The sequence below is a fragment of the Nicotiana sylvestris genome, chromosome 7 (assembly GCF_000393655.2).
Source record: "Nicotiana sylvestris chromosome 7, ASM39365v2, whole genome shotgun sequence".
In the NCBI taxonomy this organism is placed as follows: Eukaryota; Viridiplantae; Streptophyta; class Magnoliopsida; order Solanales; family Solanaceae; genus Nicotiana; species Nicotiana sylvestris.
Genome location: NC_091063.1, coordinates 18003062 through 18022086, shown reverse-complemented (window position 1 = coordinate 18022086; position 19025 = coordinate 18003062). Strand labels below are relative to the sequence as shown.

The 19025-nt window shown below is 36.0% G+C and overlaps 1 protein-coding gene across 2 annotated transcripts; it reads right to left on the bottom strand.

The window, feature by feature from the left end:
* Positions 1 to 7252: 7252 nt before the first annotated feature.
* LOC104248984 (transcriptional adapter ADA2-like) lies at positions 7253 to 18321 on the bottom strand. 2 transcript variants are annotated; one of them, XM_009805345.2, is made up of 13 exons: positions 18044 to 18321; positions 16054 to 16109; positions 15074 to 15252; positions 13795 to 13860; positions 13491 to 13616; positions 13349 to 13409; positions 11082 to 11142; positions 10960 to 11003; positions 10624 to 10725; positions 10043 to 10265; positions 9096 to 9306; positions 7990 to 8307; positions 7253 to 7782 (listed from the first exon to the last, which is right to left on the bottom strand). In XM_009805345.2, exons 1-13 carry the CDS (start codon positions 18094 to 18096, stop codon positions 7591 to 7593), a joined length of 1692 nt encoding a protein of 563 aa, XP_009803647.1. In that variant the 5' UTR covers positions 18097 to 18321; the 3' UTR covers positions 7253 to 7590. The 2 variants fall into 2 exon arrangements, with proteins under 2 accessions (XP_009803647.1, XP_009803649.1); XM_009805347.2 differs by having other exon boundaries at positions 10624 to 10689.
* Between the last annotated feature and the right edge of the window lie 704 nt (positions 18322 to 19025).

The window sequence follows — 19025 nt, the reverse complement described above, 5'->3', positions numbered from 1 at the left end:
ATCGATCGTATCCACTCACTTTATCTTTGCCCGAAAACTCTGTGTGTTTTCGAGCAAAGAGGGGCAACTGTGAGCACGTGATTTTTGCCCTATATGAATTACTCCCATAAATTCAAAACAAAATAGTTTTTTTTTTATTATTATTTGCAATTTTGTGGATGTTTGTGGCATTTTCTGTATTGTTTGCATATTGTCTGTGCATGTTTACTTTGTTTAACTAATGAAAAATATAAAAATACGTTGCATTTGCATTTAGGGTTTAATTTCACATTTATCAGGCCAAGTAGCAAATTAGTTGTTTTTACACAAATGGAAAATTCAAAAAAAAAATTATTTTCACTTTTTAATTCTAGCTTTGAATTTTGATAGTTTTCCTTTAATTTGGTTTTGTTTTAATTGTGGTAATTAATTAATTTGAGTGTTAGGATTAATTTAATTTAGGAATTAGTATAGGTTCATTATTCATTATTTCAAAAAAATAAAAAAGGGAAAAAGAAGGAAAAGGATTTAAAAAGAATTAATTGGGAAAAAGAAGAAAGGGAAATGAAGAAATAGGAGTTTGGGCTATTACATGTGTTTGTTCCTCATGCCCAATCCATTTTCCCCAATACCCGTCCAAACCCACCAAAATCCGCCCCAGCCCCAAGCCAAACCCAGTCCGGTCACCCTAGTAACACTAAACGACCATGTTTAATGTTGGTTGAATCTCAGCCCTTGATCTCGTTCCAATCCAACGGCCAAGAACCCCCCCCCCCCTTTCACATAATAAGGTCTGAAACTTCAGAGACCTTCATTTCATCCAAACATCCTTGTACTTCGCCTTCTCCAACTGGAAACCCTAATCCGGCCTTGCCACGGTATTCCAGCTCCAAACTACCCCTAAATTCTCACCATCCATTCCCCATACTCCTTCAAACAATAATCCGGTGCCAACCTCCCTAAAATCCCCACATCTTAACTTCAAGTCTGTGTTTGAAAATTAGAAAAAGAAATAACGTTTCGATTCCCATGCTTTCAAGACTCAACTTGACTCAGAACTTTCGTTAAGCGATTATTCTTACTTAGAATAATCGATTAACGACAATTTTAGCTCGTGTCGAGATTTGTTCGTCCCGAACCGGACCAAGAACATTTGGCCAAGTTCATCGTCTTCATCGATCCATGGTGGATTGCATAAGTACTATCCTTCTTTCATTCTTTTCTTCTTATCCTTTGCTTGTTTTCTTTTTCTGGTTCTCGTATTTTCTTGTGATTCGAATCAGTTTAGTTTAATTAGAATTAGTGGTTTCAGCTTTTAAAAAATCGTGTAATTAGGATTAGCACCTTATTGGATTTTGTCTTTGCTTGATTTTGGATTTCTGCTTGGTTTAAATCAGACTTGTTAATTATTTTTGAGCTTTTATCAACCCTTGCTTGATTCATTACTGGGCTGATTTGAGATTAGTTTTAGGGCCTATGTTAAGTTAGACTTAGGGCATTAGAAGCCCGTCTCTGCTTGGGGCCCAAGTTTGGGTTAGGGGAGGGTAAATAACAGTAGGTAAAAGGGAAATTTGGGGTAATTAGATAGGGGAATCTTATTGTAACTGAAATAGAAGTTTCTAGGAAGTGGGGATGGGTTTGTTTTGAATGCTGAAAAATCAAAATAGGGACACCTAAGCTAAAATAAGAATTAGAGAGGGACTAGAGTGCAAAAACTAATTCCTAGTTGCTTCCCTATTTTCTTGCATATAAAGGCACATTTCCTTGCCTTTCAAGGCAGAGAATTGAAGGAGAAAAATCAGAGAAAATAAGAACGGCTGCAAAAACTTCAGTAAAATCACTATTCCATTAAGTTCTTTTCTGTGACTTTTGGGATTTTTCAATTTCTGAAACCATCTTTGATTCATCTGAAGCTGAAATGGTTTGAATTTGGAGTAAGAACTGGGTTTGGAAGCTAGTTGGCCTACTGGGTCACTGTTATATTGAAGTCTGTTTGTTGATCTGTTGTTCTGTGTCTACTGACCTTCATTTTCTTCTTGTTTTCCCCTATTTCTCAGGTATATTCCTTAATTCCACCTATGTAAAGTCTGCTTCATGTTTGATATGGAAATCTGGAGGTTTGTAGCATAATATCAGCATGTTTCTTCTATTGTAGTATAGATTTACCTTTCTATGAAATCATGAGTTAAAGTTTAGATGTCCTGTTCAATGTCTCATAGTTAAAGTATGGTACTGTATAATTGAATCTCTTTCATGATTCTGAACTCTTATGGAGGTTGTTAAACATTAATTTAGTTAAGTTTGGATATATCTTGTATCCCCTTTGCTTTAAATCTTAATTGAAGCTATTGTCAGCCTTTTCAAATGCTAAAATTAGGTTCTGTTGGGATATGAATGATTCTAGAGTGGTTTAGACTTAGTGGCACCAGTAATAGATAAGGGTTGTGGTTTGATTTAATTAGTTAAAACCGTTTGGTTTATGGTCTGTGATTTCATAGTTGTATGTTCAAACGCATGTTAACTCTTAATCGGGGGTTTGTTGATTTTAGTTTAAGACAATGGTCAAGTTTAAATCTGCCCCTGTATGGCTTAGAATCTGTATTAATAAAGTTCTTAATCTTACATTATTTTTGCTTTCCAGAGTGTACTGAGCCTTTTGGAAAAGTAGTGGAATATCAAATGGAATTTGAGCTTGTTTGTTCATCTCTGATTAATTTCTCAAAGTTAGCTTGATTCCTCACATGATTTTCCTCTAAAGCTTGAATCGTATGACTTTATTCGAGTGTGTTGGTCAGGACTTAGTTTGAATTGTAATTCTCGAATTCTTTTGATACTAAGTGGTGGATAATTTCTGAAAAGGTGTTATTGCAAATAGGGCTGTCTTATAATTCATGTGTGAAATTATGGTTTTAAATGCATTTGAATTAAAATTTTCTCAGTAATGGCTCAATTCCAGATTTCCTTAAGTAATATAGTTCGTGCAATCGTACCTGATTAATCATGTGTTGGGCTATCGTCTTTGCCCAATTGCCACTACATCTCCTCCACGGTCAGGCGACCAAATTGGACTTCACTGGGAGCCCAGTTATTCAGCCTACCGAGCCTGTCAAAGTGGGCGTCCAAGAATAGGTCTGTTTAATTCTGGGTTTTGTTATTAGACGCAGACCATTCATTGTTAACATTGATTACCATAACTAAGTTCCCAATTTCCTAAGATAAGATGAATCCTAACACCCTTAGTGTTTTAAATAGTTAAGTGCTTTAAATAGTTGAGGTGAGCCGTATCACTTAATACATAACAATTTATGGCCCTCATGAGTTAATTTAGAAACTTGGTTAGAATAATTCGAGGTGCACCATGTCAAACAAAAAATGACAATTGCATGGCCCTCGCTTAATTAATTTTGTTTTAATCCTTAGAATTCGAGGCGTGCCATCTAATTGAATTTCCATGGCCCTCGCGAAGTTGCAAACGTGTAGTTGCTTTAGGCGCATCATTTTAATAATTTACCTTCCTAAACTTGGGTGCGCATTTATGTGACCCAAATACAAATCTCAACGTTAGATAAAATATATTGCGGACTACGGGTGCATTTATGCGACGCGGTTCAAAATATATTTTAAATAACGTTGCAATCTTCCTAAAAAATGAATAGAAGCGGTTTTAAGAGTAAAAATGCACATAGGTTCAAAAGTATTTAAAATCAGATAGTTAAGCTAACTATAACAGTTGAGCGACCGTGCTAGAACTACGGAACTCGGGAATGCCTAACACCTTCTCCCGGGTTAATAGAATTCCTTACCCGAATTTCTGGTTCGTGGACTGTAATACAGAGTCAACCTTTTCCTCGACTCAGGATTTGAACCAGTGACTTGGGACAACATAATTATCCCGAGTGGCGACTCTGAATCTTTCAATAAATATAATCTCGTTTCGATTGTCCTTTAATTTGAAAAAACTCCATTTATACCTCTTCCGGGGTGTAGGTAAAAAGGAGGTATGACATTCTTCACACAGGTTCTGTCTACAAAACCTAGTTTACTCTTTTCTCGGAGTGCCAATTTCACTGCCCTACTCCACAATGCGTAATTGTCAGGCCCTATGAGCTTGAGCGGTATTAGGACAAGTCTAGGAGCATCTGAGGGTTGCAAAGTAGCGGATGATTATTATCCAGAGAAGCAACTTCATTTCCGGCCATGGCAGAATAGATCAGAGTTCCGTCGAGCTTCAGTCAAGCTTCGATTCTACAAATTTCTTCCTAATTCTGATGAATTCGTGATCGCCGCTCTGATACCATGATGAAATCTACACTAATTGTTAGAGAAATCACACATGCAAGCAGTAATATAGAAGGAGAAGTAGAGAGGAAATGAGAGATACAGAGATGAGATGAAGATGAAGAAGAAGAAGAAGAAGAAGAGCAAAATCGATTTATTACAATAGAGTGGTCCCCTTTATACATCACTAACCGCCTCTAATTAAATAACAACTTATTTACACTTTAGTCCTATAATTAGTTACTTAGTACACTTTTTACTCTTATAACAATATGTATGTTATATACAAAAATTATATAAATTTTATACACTTTTTTGATTACCAAATGTAAATAGTTTTTGGCTACCAAATGTAAATAGTTTTTGGCACAGACTAAAAGCAATAATACCCCTTAATTCACAGACTGATCCATATTCATTCATTTATTTGTGTAAAAATGTGCAACTATTACAACACCAACAACAATCCCTCAAATATCCAAGTAAAATTTGGTAAGCTATATGATTTTAGTTGTTGATATCGCTCTATTTAAGCCTCGCTCAAAATATGTGCGGCTATTAGTACAATTGATACGGAAAAATGACATTATATAGTCTCTGTAAAAATAATAGCCAAAAAAATGTATAAATATTTTGGGGGTATATATATACACACATATATATCGTATAGCCGCTGTATAAATAAAAGTCGAAACAATGTATAAAAATATATATATTGTTATATATATATATATAAAACAATGTGTGTGTGTGTGTGTGTGTATATATATATATTGTATAGCCGCTGTAAAAATAATAGGCGAAACAATGTATAAAATTTTTGGGTATATATATATATATATATATATATACAAAAATTATACAAATTTTATACACATTTTCGGCTATGAGATGTAAATAGTTTCTGGCACGGGCCAAAAGTGATAATACCCCAACTATAGACCTTGCCCCAACTCAACCTTAAATAGGAGTAAATAAAATCAATATTTATCGGGGGAAGTGCACGGTTAGCCACTAATAACACATGTATTTACTTTTAAGCCACTGTTTAAAATGTCTTTAGTCTTTAGCCACTGCTTTAATATACTTTAACTTCCCTGACGAAAATACCTTTTTGCTCATGTCCTTAACTTTTGAACTTAACTTCAGGATTTCAGGACTTCAGGACTACATGTCCTTAACTTTTGAACTTGGAACTCTAAGTTCAGGACTACATGTCCTTAACTTTTGAACTTTAACTTTAGGACTACATGTCCTTAACTTTTAAACTTGTAACTGTAAATTCAGGACCAAGTGTCCTTAACTTTTGAGCTTGTTAGTCTAAGTTCAGGACCTATTGTCCTTAACTTTTGGGCTTCTTAGCCTAAACTCAGGACCTATTGTCCTTAACTTTAGAGCTTGTTAGTCTAAGTTCAGGACTTCAGAACCTATTGTCCTTAACTTTTGAATTTGTAACTGTAAGTTCAGGATGCAAGTGTGCGTTTGGAGAGGCTTGTCGTTCTTAGTTGTCATGCTTGACTCATTTTTTTTATTTTTAACTTGTAATAATACTAGAATATTAAAATCAATTACGAAAAATAAAACTTACTCCATACTGAATGGTACATTCTATATTAGTCTTTACCCAATAGTACTAATAAATTAGAAAATTACAGTGCTAAATGTCCAACATCCAGTCATTTCAACTCTTAATGTATATCCCACAAAATTGACCAAAAAAAAAACCAGGATATTTTCGATGAAAAGAATGTGGTTGATATGCTTACTACAATATTAGCGACAAGCCTCTCCAAACTCACACTTCACAACCCCTGAATTTTGTCTCCAAAGAAACTAGCTAATTATACAGTCCAGTATTTCCAATGTGTTTGATGCAGAGAGAGAAGCGAGGGTTTGGGAAGAAAAGCAAGGGAAGAAAGGGTAAAAATGTTTTTTCATATTTATTTTAATAGAGTAGTGACTATTTTTGCTCAACATTAGAATTGCTGGATAAAAAAATAAATATCACATTAAATAGTGGCTACTCCATGCCATTTCTACGTATTTATCCTCTACCAAAAAATGAGGGGAGAAATTCAAAAATAGCCAGATTTACAACTGGTCATTCAAAAATACCCCAGTTTCAAAAGTAATCGAAATTTAGCCACTTTTCATGTAAAAATAAATCTGGCGAAAACATTGTTCAAAACTCAAAAAATACGCCAGTATATTATGCTCGAGTTCCAGCATAAGTATACTTGAACTCCAGCATATTATACTGGAGTTCCAGGATAAGTATGCTGGAACTCCAGCATAATATGATGGAGTTCCAGTATAAGTACACTAGAACTCCAGCATAATATACTGGAGTTCCAGCAAGTATATCTGTCCAGCATAATATACTAAAGTTTGAAGCACCGATGCTCCAGTATATTATACTGGAGCCAGCAAAGTATACCGGTCCAGCATAATATGCTGGAGTTCATACACAGGTGCACCGAACTCCAGTATATTATGCTGGACCAGTCTTTATTGCAGCAAAATAGTGGCTATTTTTCATTGACTTGGTAAACGATGGTTATTTTTGAATGCCCAGTTCGAAAACTGGCGTGCTATTTTTACAAAAATGAATGACGTGAAACTTTAGAACAAGAAACTTCTCATGAATTCAAATTCCTTTAATTTACTTGAATTTTAATCTATAATGCACATTTTTAAACTACCAAACTAACTTTCTAACCATTATTTTCAATATAGTAAGCATTAAAGTCATAGAATATAGAAAAGCAACGGGGCGTTACAAAATCAAAACGTAGAAACCAATTAAGAACAAGTATAATGGCGTGCAAAGTGCAATACTATGCACTTTTTGAGGAACACGGCATAAAATTGATACTGAATCCAACTGCCCTGTTTTGAGGAAAAAATAATACAAAAGAAACAATTGTTAAAACTAGCTTTTAACCAGCAAATTATTCTTAAATCTAATTTGAGGTATTAACTTTACGTATACGCATGCCTCAAACAACAGCAACATTAACAACACACTACTTTTCTTCTGGACAAATACTTACAAAGCCATAATAACTACAATGCTAAGGGAACACTCTAAAAAACTAGTGTTACGACCCTCACATCTACAATGGTAACATTATAATGGATTTCTACTGCATGGCTTTTCTTTCCGTTACAAGTATGCGATACCATTGAACAGCAATGTCTTCAGTAACCTTCATTCTAACCTAAAACTTTAGATAATTTAGAAGAATTCAAGCAAAGAGGTCAGCAATCTTACATCATTGCCACTTTGGTACAAAGTAGTGAAATCATGCTTGAACCTGAGAAGTAGCAATATTATGCTTGAGCAATGCCCTTTTTAACAAGCATCTCATACACTTTGTCCACCTTATTCGGATCAACATTGAACAGACCATGAGCATCAGATTTCTTGGTGATGTTGCCATTCAAGATCCCCATAGACATTGTCTGCAACATGTTTAGATAATGAGCCGGCAGGATTCTGATCTCATCACAAAGCTGTTTTTCCTGCATTTGCAGTTGCCACAAATGCAGGTTAAGATTAAAAGGATGCAGCCGTACACTAATAACAAAAAGTTTCGAAAATTATCATCTTTCTGGGAGCACTAAAACTGTCAGAATAGCCACATCAATCCCCATTCTGGTATATATAGTAAGTCATATGAAATCGAGTGCATGGTTAATGATCTGGGAGCAGAAACAGAAGATTCTTACAGCTTCTGAGAGTAACTCAGCCCCGAAAAAGCCACTGACGTCCCAAACGTCTAAAGCACTTCCAACACCATGTGGTGCAGTGGTTGATGATAAGTCCTTGTAACAAGAATCCAGTATTTCAGGGCCTGTAGCAACTCCTCTGGGGCTGCTGTTATGCTCCACTTTAAAGTGACCTGCTCTTTGCAAATATTTGCCACTTGGGCCACTCTGGGAGTTCTCCTTTAGTCTAAGCAAATTTTCTTCAGTTTCTCGCTTTCTCTTTTGTTCAATATATCTTTCAGCCTCAGCTGAAGTTCGGCAACCAGCAGCTCGGGCATCCTGGGTGCAGGGACTGAATATTTCAATATTAACACTAACTTGAAAACTTAATAAACAAGACACTACATACAGTGTTTAAATTTGTCACATATGCCAGAAGTACGTGCTTGAGCCAACCTATGGGTCTTTAATTTTCACCAAATTTTATTTGCTTTAAGAACTGGAAATGCATACCATGCAACAACCACTACCTACAGCACCCAATGGTGTGCCCTAACTGTTACTTAAGCGGGATGAAAATCACAAGAGACCAGGGTTCAAACCCCAACAGACGCAAAATATGCTAAATTCTTTCTTGCCTAAATTTTGATGGACAAAGTGACCTAGTTGTGCTGATGGGAGTAGGCATCCTATGACAAGGTGAAGTGCGTTCAAGCTGGTCCGGACAACACCGTTACAAGAACAAAAGAAAAGAGACCACTACCTATGGTTGAGGAAAATAGCTTGCTTGTAGATTTTATGCATGGTAGTAACAAAAATAGGAGAAAATAAGTTGTAATTTTAATACAAAATGCTTACCGAGTATATCGTTAAATTATAAGATCAAGTGTTAAAAGTAATAAAACATTATTTTTAAAATTCTGCATATCATTGAGTTTGTGTTTTTCACATTCCCAATATATTAGTACTGAAACATGACGTTTTAATGTGTAACAAAACATGATTACGAGTTATTAATGTTCCAATATGTGTATACGTATTATATTCATTCCGAAGAGATTCCAAAGAGCCCAGAAAAGAGGATCTTCATCCTGGAGGTATGCAATTAGCAAGGCTTTTCATCTAACCTGAAGATCTTGAATTCGTTTTACCATCCGGTGCTCCTCAATGATGCTCCTCAGGAAATCCTCATGCTCCTCTTTTGAATTAAAACGCATGAACACCCTGTAGCAACGGCAGATGTCCTTCTCCTCCGGGGTGAGGTCTTTCTCGAAAGGATCAGGATGAAGTAGATTTCTTTCCAAAATAAAGTCCTTCCTACGTTTCCTCTCATCAAGCCTGCAGAATATTAACATATTGAAGAATTTCACAAACTAACACGAATTAAGGGTCTCATGAGCCATTAATTAGCACATCAGAGCAACTAGCATAGACAATTGCTGATTGTACTATATAATTGCCTTCAATAGATACATATTTTCATGAATACATAGGTCAAAAATCCATATCGACAACATGAAGCACCAGAAGAGCCTAACAGGGATTCCCCCCCCCCCCAAAACCACAATCACGGGAAGATTATCAACCAGACCCAGTGAGATGTCAACAAGGTATTGAACTACCTTCAATCTGAGGACAACTGAAAATGCATACGGGCAATAGAAACTTACATCGAATGGAATCTACTTTTTCAGAGAGAAGAGAGATGCATCACAGAAGGGGACAGTTTTTACAAAATTGCTATGTTGCTCAAGGCAAGTTGAAGTCCACTATTCATCCACAAGATCCCCAAGAAAACTAAAATATAGGTGGTTCTACCAGCAAGCATCAGTCAACTGAAGCATTCAATAAAACCACCTTAAAGTCAAGAGGCCAATTGACATTTTCAGATGTGACAAAAAGTTAATACTTTTAGAATCAGATACCTCTCTTCTGCAATGATTCTCGCACTTGGAATAGGGGGGGAAGGAAAGGGTAACTGATAGAGTTAGCATTTAATGTTAAGTTTTTTGCATATGCTGGGGAAGAGGAGGAAAATAAGTACCCACATCACAGTTCTGTGAGGATTACTTACCTTTTATAGTATATACGCAATACCCGCAGTTTCAGTTCACGTTCAGCGTTGCTATCTGTCTCTTTAAATTCCATATCAGCCAGCATCTGCTCAGCATCATTATCGTATTCAATTTCAAACTCCTCTCTCTTGGAATTATAACCACTCAATTCTGTCATAGAAGGCCCCTCATCCATTGCAGTTCTAGGCTTTTTCTCTCCGACACTCCTGTCTGCAGGACAACCTAAAGTCGAACAACAAAAACCACTTAGCATTTCTCTCAGATAAAAAAGTTACCATGTGTACTGTAAAGAAATTATCAAATCTAAGTACTACAGCAATGATACGAAATCTCCCATTCACAATCGAGTAGAAATTTGGACTAAGCATGTACTTGCATAACGTTCTTTCCCATATTTGGCTTTCAAAATATTTATGAACAGCATCACTCAACAAGAAGTAGTACTAAATAATCATACTTTATAAGACTAGTAAATGGATATTCGAATCTTAAAGGGAACACCCTAATGCATGATGGAGCAATGGTGCACGAACAGTAAGCATCATTATTTTCTGTGCTATAATGCTAGAGCGATTGATACCTTCCACTTTGATGCTATCGTGATTCTCCTTACTATGGAGTACGCCAGATGTCCTCTTTCCAGCTCCTGTCAATGCACCAGAAGCAGAATCTCCAACTGAAACTAAATCCGATATGATAGAGAAAGTAAGTGAACATATGCCAGCATAAACCGAAGGTATACTAATTTTCTCCCCATCTCTCTCTCTCCATACACACACACACACACACATTATACATATATTACTGCCTCTGCAGGACATAGGGAGAAAATTTATTTCTACTTTATTCTTTTTTTAATGGGAGCCGAGTTGGGAATGATCATAAGGGTAGCAACTTGCGCCAGAAGCTAAACTACCTGAGGCAAGTCCAGCTGAATTTTCTTCCCGTTGATCTTCCATCCTGAAAATACGTGTCCAAATGTATGAGAACAGAGAAAACTATGAAACTTGCTTTTATTTGGAACAAACCCGACTATACTTGATTCTTGCAGAGAATGGAGACTCTTCTTTAACATTCACTTCCTGGGGAGCAGCATATCCTAACAAGAATAAGCATTCAATTAGTAAGAGACAATGTGATTCTGAGAATGGTGGATATGCTTGTACTTCCTCTAAAGCATCATTACTCCATTATCAAGAAATGATGATATCTGTTGACTACAAATGGAGCATGAGCAGACAGGCCTATGAAAGAATGCAGAAACCAGACATTTCTGGCTATCCCTCTCTTTTGTTATTTTTCTGATGCCGTGGGGGGGGGGGGATACAAATGATCTTGGTCTGCTATATAATTTTTATTCATCAAATGAAAAGGGAAAATTCAGGGTCCCAGAAAAACCTGCCAAAATTCTGTTTATAACCCAATACAGACACAATCTCTTGATGGCCGAACCAGCCAATTGAAGCAAAAATCAGCCTGTCCGACGTGAGGTAGGAGGAAAGCACAGCTTGATTGTGTTATGCAGTGAACACAAAACTGATGCACTGACAAGAAAGAGAAAGCGTACGAAGCAGATAATAAGAGGCAAAACCATTATAGTGGGTTAATGCCCCGTCTAGGGGTGTGCATCATTTAGCATATACCGAATTTCGGTATCCGGTATGGTATTTGGTTCAAGTGTTTAAAAAATTCTGTATTTGGTATGGATAAGATTAGGAATGCAGATATTCGAGAGAAGGTGGGTGTGGCCCCCATGGAGGACAAGATGCGGGAAGTAAGACTCAGATGGTTTGGGCACATTCAGAGGAGGAGCACTGATGCACCGGTGAGGAGGTGTGAGCGACTGGCTGTAGTGGGCACGCGGAGAGGTAGAGGGAGACCTAAGAAGTATTGGGGAGAGGTGATCAGACAGGACATGGCGCGACTTAGGATTACTGAGGACATGGCCCTTGATAGGGAATTATGGAGGTCGAGCATTAAGGTTGTAGGTTAGGGGAGAGTGTGAATATTTCTACAGCACAAGTGAGAGAGACTATCTAGTTAGGAGTTAGACTAGGAATGTCAGTGGTCGTCTATTGATGCAGGGCTTTACCTTCTAGTTGTACTATACCAGCCATCTATTTCGTATTTCGTATTTCGTATCCTGTATTTCATATTTCGTATCTCTTATATATTGTTGTTATTTTTATTACGCATTTTTATGGTACTAATATATCATCTCCTATTGCTTTTTTGAGCCGAGGGTCTCCTGGAAACAGCCTCTCTACCCTTCGGGGTAGGGGTAAGGTCTGCGTACATATTACCCTCCCCAGACCCCACTTGTGGGATTATACTGGGTCGTTGTTGTTGTTGTTGTTGTATCGTGTTCGGTATTTAGAAAAAAAATACCAAAATACTCATACGATAATGAAATACATACTTACACAATACACATATTTTAGATTATATATAAATATAAAAGCCCTAAAATTTTACTTCGTTATCCTTATAGGGTTTGCCTTTTTCGTTTTCTTGAGCCGAGGGTCAATCGGAAACAGCCTCTCTACTCCATCGGGGTAGGGGTAAGGTCTGCGTACACTCTACCCTCCCACCTCCCACCCCCAGATCTCTTACCTTTACCTGTGGGATTTTACTGGGTTGTTGTTATCCTTATAGGGTTTACTTTTTTACCTTTCCCCCTTTTTCCTTTTTTACCTACTTACATTTCCCGCTTTCCCACCTAGGCTTTAGAAATCAGAAATCGGCAATTTCAGTTTCCCGGCTATATTTATTTTACAACTGATGGTAGCAAACTGATGGTAGTCCAGTTCAAAAGTTCATATAAGATCAGACATACCTTTCTTCTGACTCGCTCTCTCTAGAAATTGGAAGTTGTAGAAGACACTTTCTTTGATTTATTGTTTTATCCATGATTTTTTTACCTCTAAAAGACAAAAGACAGAGTTACAATCCTCTATCCAAGCTGAACAAACCGAAATTATCGAACTGAAACCAAAAGGAGTAAAGCCGAACCATACCGATTTTAATCAGGTATGGTATTGGTATAGCATTTTAAGAAACCAAATACCGAAAACATCGAACCAAAATGTCTAAAAACCGAACTAAACCAAGAGACGAACACCCTTAGCTCCATTCTTTCAAGTTAGTCCCAATCTGACTTTAAGCTTAAGACCTTTTTTTAGTGATGGTGGGTCCGGCCAGCTTCTGCATACCTCGACTAAGAGATATAAAAAGAAAAATGAAAATACAAGAAAGAAAAGCTCTAGAGTTTATCCATCTCAAACAAAAAAAGCTCTTGAGTTTACCTTGATCCTTGGCCATGGCAAGAAGTTCCTCTCTGCTCTTTCCCATAACATGAGACATGTCCTAGAGAGATTGAACGTAGATTCAGCTTTTCATATTGAAGCCTTTGATGTAATGCTGCACTGTGTTACGAGGATCACTTACCGGAAGCGGAAAACAAGGAGAATTAATATATATGGTATTATAATGGTCAATACACTGCAATTTACTTTTTGTTCCAACATGTTCTGCAACTTCAGCCCAGTTTGCCAATCCGTACATTTCCATGCCCTGCAAAAGAAAAAGAGGACAGGTGATGAACTAAAAGCAAGAGATCTGCAATCCTCCAAAATTATGTATAAGGTGAAGATCATTAAGATACATTAAGAGAACTTGTAAACAAAATATAGAGTAGAGAAATAAATGATAATTGAAGTGTTTAAACACAAGCAGAAAGATAGAAAACTACCTCTAGAAGTAACATTTCCTCATCTGCATTCCAGTCAGCACATATAAGAGGAAATGACAGGTTATCCTGTTGATAGAAGAAAGCCTTGAGTACATATCCCAGACATATATTTCAATAGAAAATAAGATGTTATAAAAAGGGTGAGAATATAACTATGTAAAGTAGAAGCACAAAAGATCCGGACCTCCTCCCACAAAGTAAACGTGTGAGAAAAATTGCTTTGGTTAAGATCATTGATCAGTTAAGACAGGAAGTTGATATCCACTGAACACACAACCACCTAGTGGCACCTACTGATCCCATTATTTGTAATTAAGTATGATTATAGGCTGGCATTTCACTCTTGAGCAACAACTTCATAAGAACCTTGTTCCTATTTTGAGAGCACAATGGGCATATTAGCAAAACCCATGCTTTTAGGTTTGACAAGTTCAACAAAGTAACCATATCAATCTCTATTGCTTAGCATCCACATAAAAGGTGTAAACTTCAATTCTACCTCTCTAAATATAGAATCAAAAATCAATATGAGCATCCAACTTACTTCCATCACATGAAAATCGTCTCCTGGACGTAAGCATCTCATTATTGCAGTTAGAACAACCTTTTCATGAGCATAATCATTTCTATCTATTATTTTCCATCTCATTATGAATCCAACTTAGCCCACTATCGGTAACTAGGTAAAGGATTATATCCAGAAGCTTGTAATGAAATCATGATAGTGTTTCAACAGACAGCAGCACACTTTGACAAACAGGATTAGATCAAAAGCCATCTTGCTAGCAGATGACCATGGAGATAATTAACTATTGATTGTAGACACAGTTCTTACGACTATGAAGACCATCAAGCAGCTAGGAAGAATGCACAACCCTTTCATATTAGCTGAGTGGTCAACTTTCAGATATAAAACCAGGTATAGAGTTCACCTTGCACAATCTTTTTAATTTCTTTTTCTTTTTAAAATGGTCTTTAAGATGTTCTCTACTCAGCAGCTTCAACAACTTCCATAATATTTTCCAGAGCTTTGTCTAAAGCAATTAGGATATACACAAAATGATGACATCTGCTTCAGCAATGTGAGATCAATGAGGAGCATGAGCTTTGAACAAAATATACTCCGAATTAGGGCTGCAAATTAAGACTGCTTCAAACATTTTCACCGACTTAGATTATTTCTGTTCAGTTGATAGATACGAATAACACAATAAGAGAAGTACTTCACTGAAGTAGTCCACCATTTTGATGAGAAATTCAATTAGATGAAGTCACTAACCATAACCCTATACAGATGATTGCTTTTGTGAGGTTGCACTTCTGCTCCAACAGAAAAGCATTCCACACAAAGATCAAAGTCAGAGCACACAGCACATTTAATTCGAATCCTTCCAGAGATGTCTTTATTGCAATAATTGCAATGGTACAAAGCTTTTTTGCCGTCGCTCAATACTTGGCCTTCATATATAGAGACAAGACAAATTATAAGGTTCAACTTAAAACGGGAATTAATTCGTGATTAGCATCTGAGTAGAACACCAGGCATAACAAACAAGGTTCCAGAAATTGTAGTTACAATGCATGTCTATGTCGTGGGAGAACACTTACAGTGAAGACTCATAAATTGTTCTTTTTTTTTTTTCAAGTAAGAAAAAGAAATAAAACAATTTCTGATATGGTCTGTTCCGCCATGAACAAGATTAAAAAATATGAAACGTGAAATAGAAGGTAAAAATTAAATTTTGTTCCACAAACTGTGATGAATGAAGAACTATGTACTTTCTCTCCATGTGAATCTGACTTGGCACCTTAGTATGAGAAGAATTAAATTTATAGTCTTAATTATTTATTTATGATAAACAGTTAAAATTTAAACAGTTTAGTGTTCGTTACAGAAACATGTTTGGTCTTATGTTGAATCTTGTGCTTCTTTGAGAGAAAAATAAAGCAAAAAGTTTTATTGAAAAGAGAAAACGGGAATTCCCCATGAATTAAAATTTGTGACACACAAATGTTGCAAGACTTTCCTCGGGAAGGGAAAAGGGGGTTCTATGAAAGTTTTTTGCTTCATACAAAATGGCGCAACACTTTCCTCTTCAAAGTAGGACTTTCTTTTTTAGATAGACGGAGTAAATAGTTCAAATGTGTCCAGTTTACAAGTCAAATGCATGTTTGTTTAAACTGAGGGGAGATCCTGCTTTTGTAAATTTTTCATTCCCCAGGATGCTAATTACCCATGTATAATCTCAAAGACCATACCAGCAGCTGCAGTATCAAAATTCTCCACATTTGGTACTGTCCTTTTTCTCTTTGACCTATCAAAGAGTTAAAGGGGGTAAGAGAAAGTAAGTTATGAGATCAGGCCAATAAAACATAGAATCAAATTAAATACAGCTCTGTATGAAGCAATGATAAGTACGGAACTATGTTTACATAGACACATATCCGTACATGATATGTAATGCAAGAAAATTTAAACTGTCTATGCACTTGCGAAAAGCAATGTTCTAGACCAGAAGGTAAGGATCTATATCCGAGCAAAAGGTTAAGTAAGCCATTTGGCAACGGAGCCCAAGCATCAGCTATCACAGCTGCTGCTCTGTAATACGCCCTCCATTTCAGTTTATGTGAACCTATTACGATCCCGGGAGTCAAACAAGATTTTCTTTGACCATGGTTTTTGTAAATACTTTTTAAATATTTTGAGCTACTAACTATTGTGACTTATAGTATTTTTTATGTAGTTTCTAAGTATGTAAATTTTATTTCAAAAAGATTGAAAATTCTATGTTCGAATTCAAACAAAAAATTAGTCAGTTTGACCCATGAGAAGAAAAGGAAAACAAAAGAAAAAGTAATGCACTTAATAGCTTGGATAACTTTTTAAAGTTTTTAACTCTGAGATGTTAAGAAACAAAACACTAATGCAAGTGAGAATGACATGTCTAAAAGGGCAGCCCGGTGCACTAAGCTCCCGCTATGCGCGGGGTTCAGTGAAGGGATTGTATCTCATTAAAAACAATTTCCTTTTTTCTAACAACTAGGATCATTTTGGCAAGGTGCAAGTAGCAAATATTGAGGCTAAAATGAGATAACGTCGCTTGAAATGGTCTGGTCATGTTCTGGGTCAACCTCTAGATGCATCAGTATTTAGGTGTGAAATCACGGTGGGTGAAGGTGCTAAAATGGGACGAGGTAGACCTAAAATCATTTGGAAGAAAGTTACTTCGAAAAACTTACAATTTCTTGGAATTCATGTATAATTAATAGCAACTAGTAGGAAAATGTATTAGTCATGTTAGTACATTATTTAGGTTTGATGCTTTTCTAAAAGCATCTTTATCATAGGTTTATATGCCAATAAAAATATAGAAAACTTCTAATATTATTTTTTACTATCATTTATATGTATTTAACTTATTTTTTTACTTTTACTTTTATGAATGATTATGGCATGAGATGAGTTTAAATAGAGAAACATGGTCAGTCAGGATTATCCTCAGATAGTCGATCCCTACTTGGTTGGGGCTGAGACATAGCTGTTCTTTAGGAAACACATTGGCAAACAAATCATGGGACTATCCTCTCAAGAAAACGCAATTCGAATAGCAGCTAATACACGCTTTTATTACAAAAGTAACAAACAATGTAAGGAAAAGGAAAACCTCAAAATAGATATTAAATTATCATTCAAGGAGCTTTTTATTCGGTTCTGCTAGAGCTAAAGAAATTTAAACTTGATTCTTCTACTGAGTTAGAACATGCCACTACATCCTATACAATTTGAGTAAGCTCCTTCTCATATTAACAGAGATTGAGAAACAAGACCCTCGTATTCCATATCAAAGACCTGCAACTCAACCTCTCTTTTCTCCTCATAAAATCAGTATCTAATAGTATAATTCAACAATGCTATATCATCATTGATTAATCGAGCCTATTCAAAGTTCAAACTAAGACTTCCAGTCTATCTCTCATTTTCCTTTGTATCTCCAACTCTTCTCTTGTTATATAACCTAACAACGATAACCTTCTTCTTTGCTTTTTCACTTAGTCAGTATCCTACTCTTAGGTTGCTCAATATAGTAACATAAATAATGGAGTTGTAGCTTAACCATGTTCAAGTATCATGCACAAAACACCAGAACTATCTCGAAATACCTAAATATTTAGCAAATACTATAAAAGCACACTAAAATTTAAAGAAATCGTTAATCAAATTAAATAAGCAAATTTTAGTTTAACTGACCTCTGACTTGGATCATCATCGGCGGATTGATGTACGGCCCGAGAACGACCCATTTCCTAATTGGAGCTCCGAATTCGAAAAATAGAGCTTCAATTGGCTTGCTTGTAGAACTAAGAGGTGGAGATCTCAGTCGTCACTGCACTCTAGTGTCTCACAACTCCGGCTATCGGAAAGATAAGTGCGATAGATTATTGGCAAAATTCCCAGATTTGGGCAATAAAGTATGTCGTTGTATGCTAAAAGTTTAAAATTAAATTCTAACTGTTTAAACTAAAAGTATTGTAGTAATACTTATTTAATGTTTATATAGTTGGTTGCGAGCTTCTAAGTAATGGCAAAGTTGATTATGTGTGTTTGGTCAAAAAAAGTTGATCATGTATGTGTGTGACCTATAGGTTTCGTGTTGGAACTGAAAAATATAATGTTATTGATGTTTGCATTAGATTAGGCTAACTGCATAATAGCGGGGATGGACTTTTGCATGAATGCGAGATGATTGATGCCCTTTATAGTTGGTTGTAAGAGATACTTTTTAAAAAAAAGATTAAGCAATGTTTAAAAAACTAATAATTATATTGTCCAACTCAAACAAGTGAGATGTAACATAACATTTACACTTTAGTTTAATATTTTGTTCCTAAAGCATTACGTGCGAGGCACATACATAGAGACTAGTTTATATCTATCTATCTATATTATTATAAAATGTTGGATTATAAATATTAAGCATAATAACTCACAATAAAATGGCATAATCGGAATTCTAGACATTAGTTTTGTAATCCTATTAATTTTAGGACATAATACTACACGTTAGGAATTCTACATGATTACCTTTAGGAATCCTATTAGAATAATTATTTTCGGGCATAGATAGTAGCCTTGTAATCCTATTTGTTTACCGTGAAAATGGTAACAATAATTAAATTTGTAAATGGGATTCTAAAAATACGTGATCTATTCCCGAGCTAGTTGTTAGAGC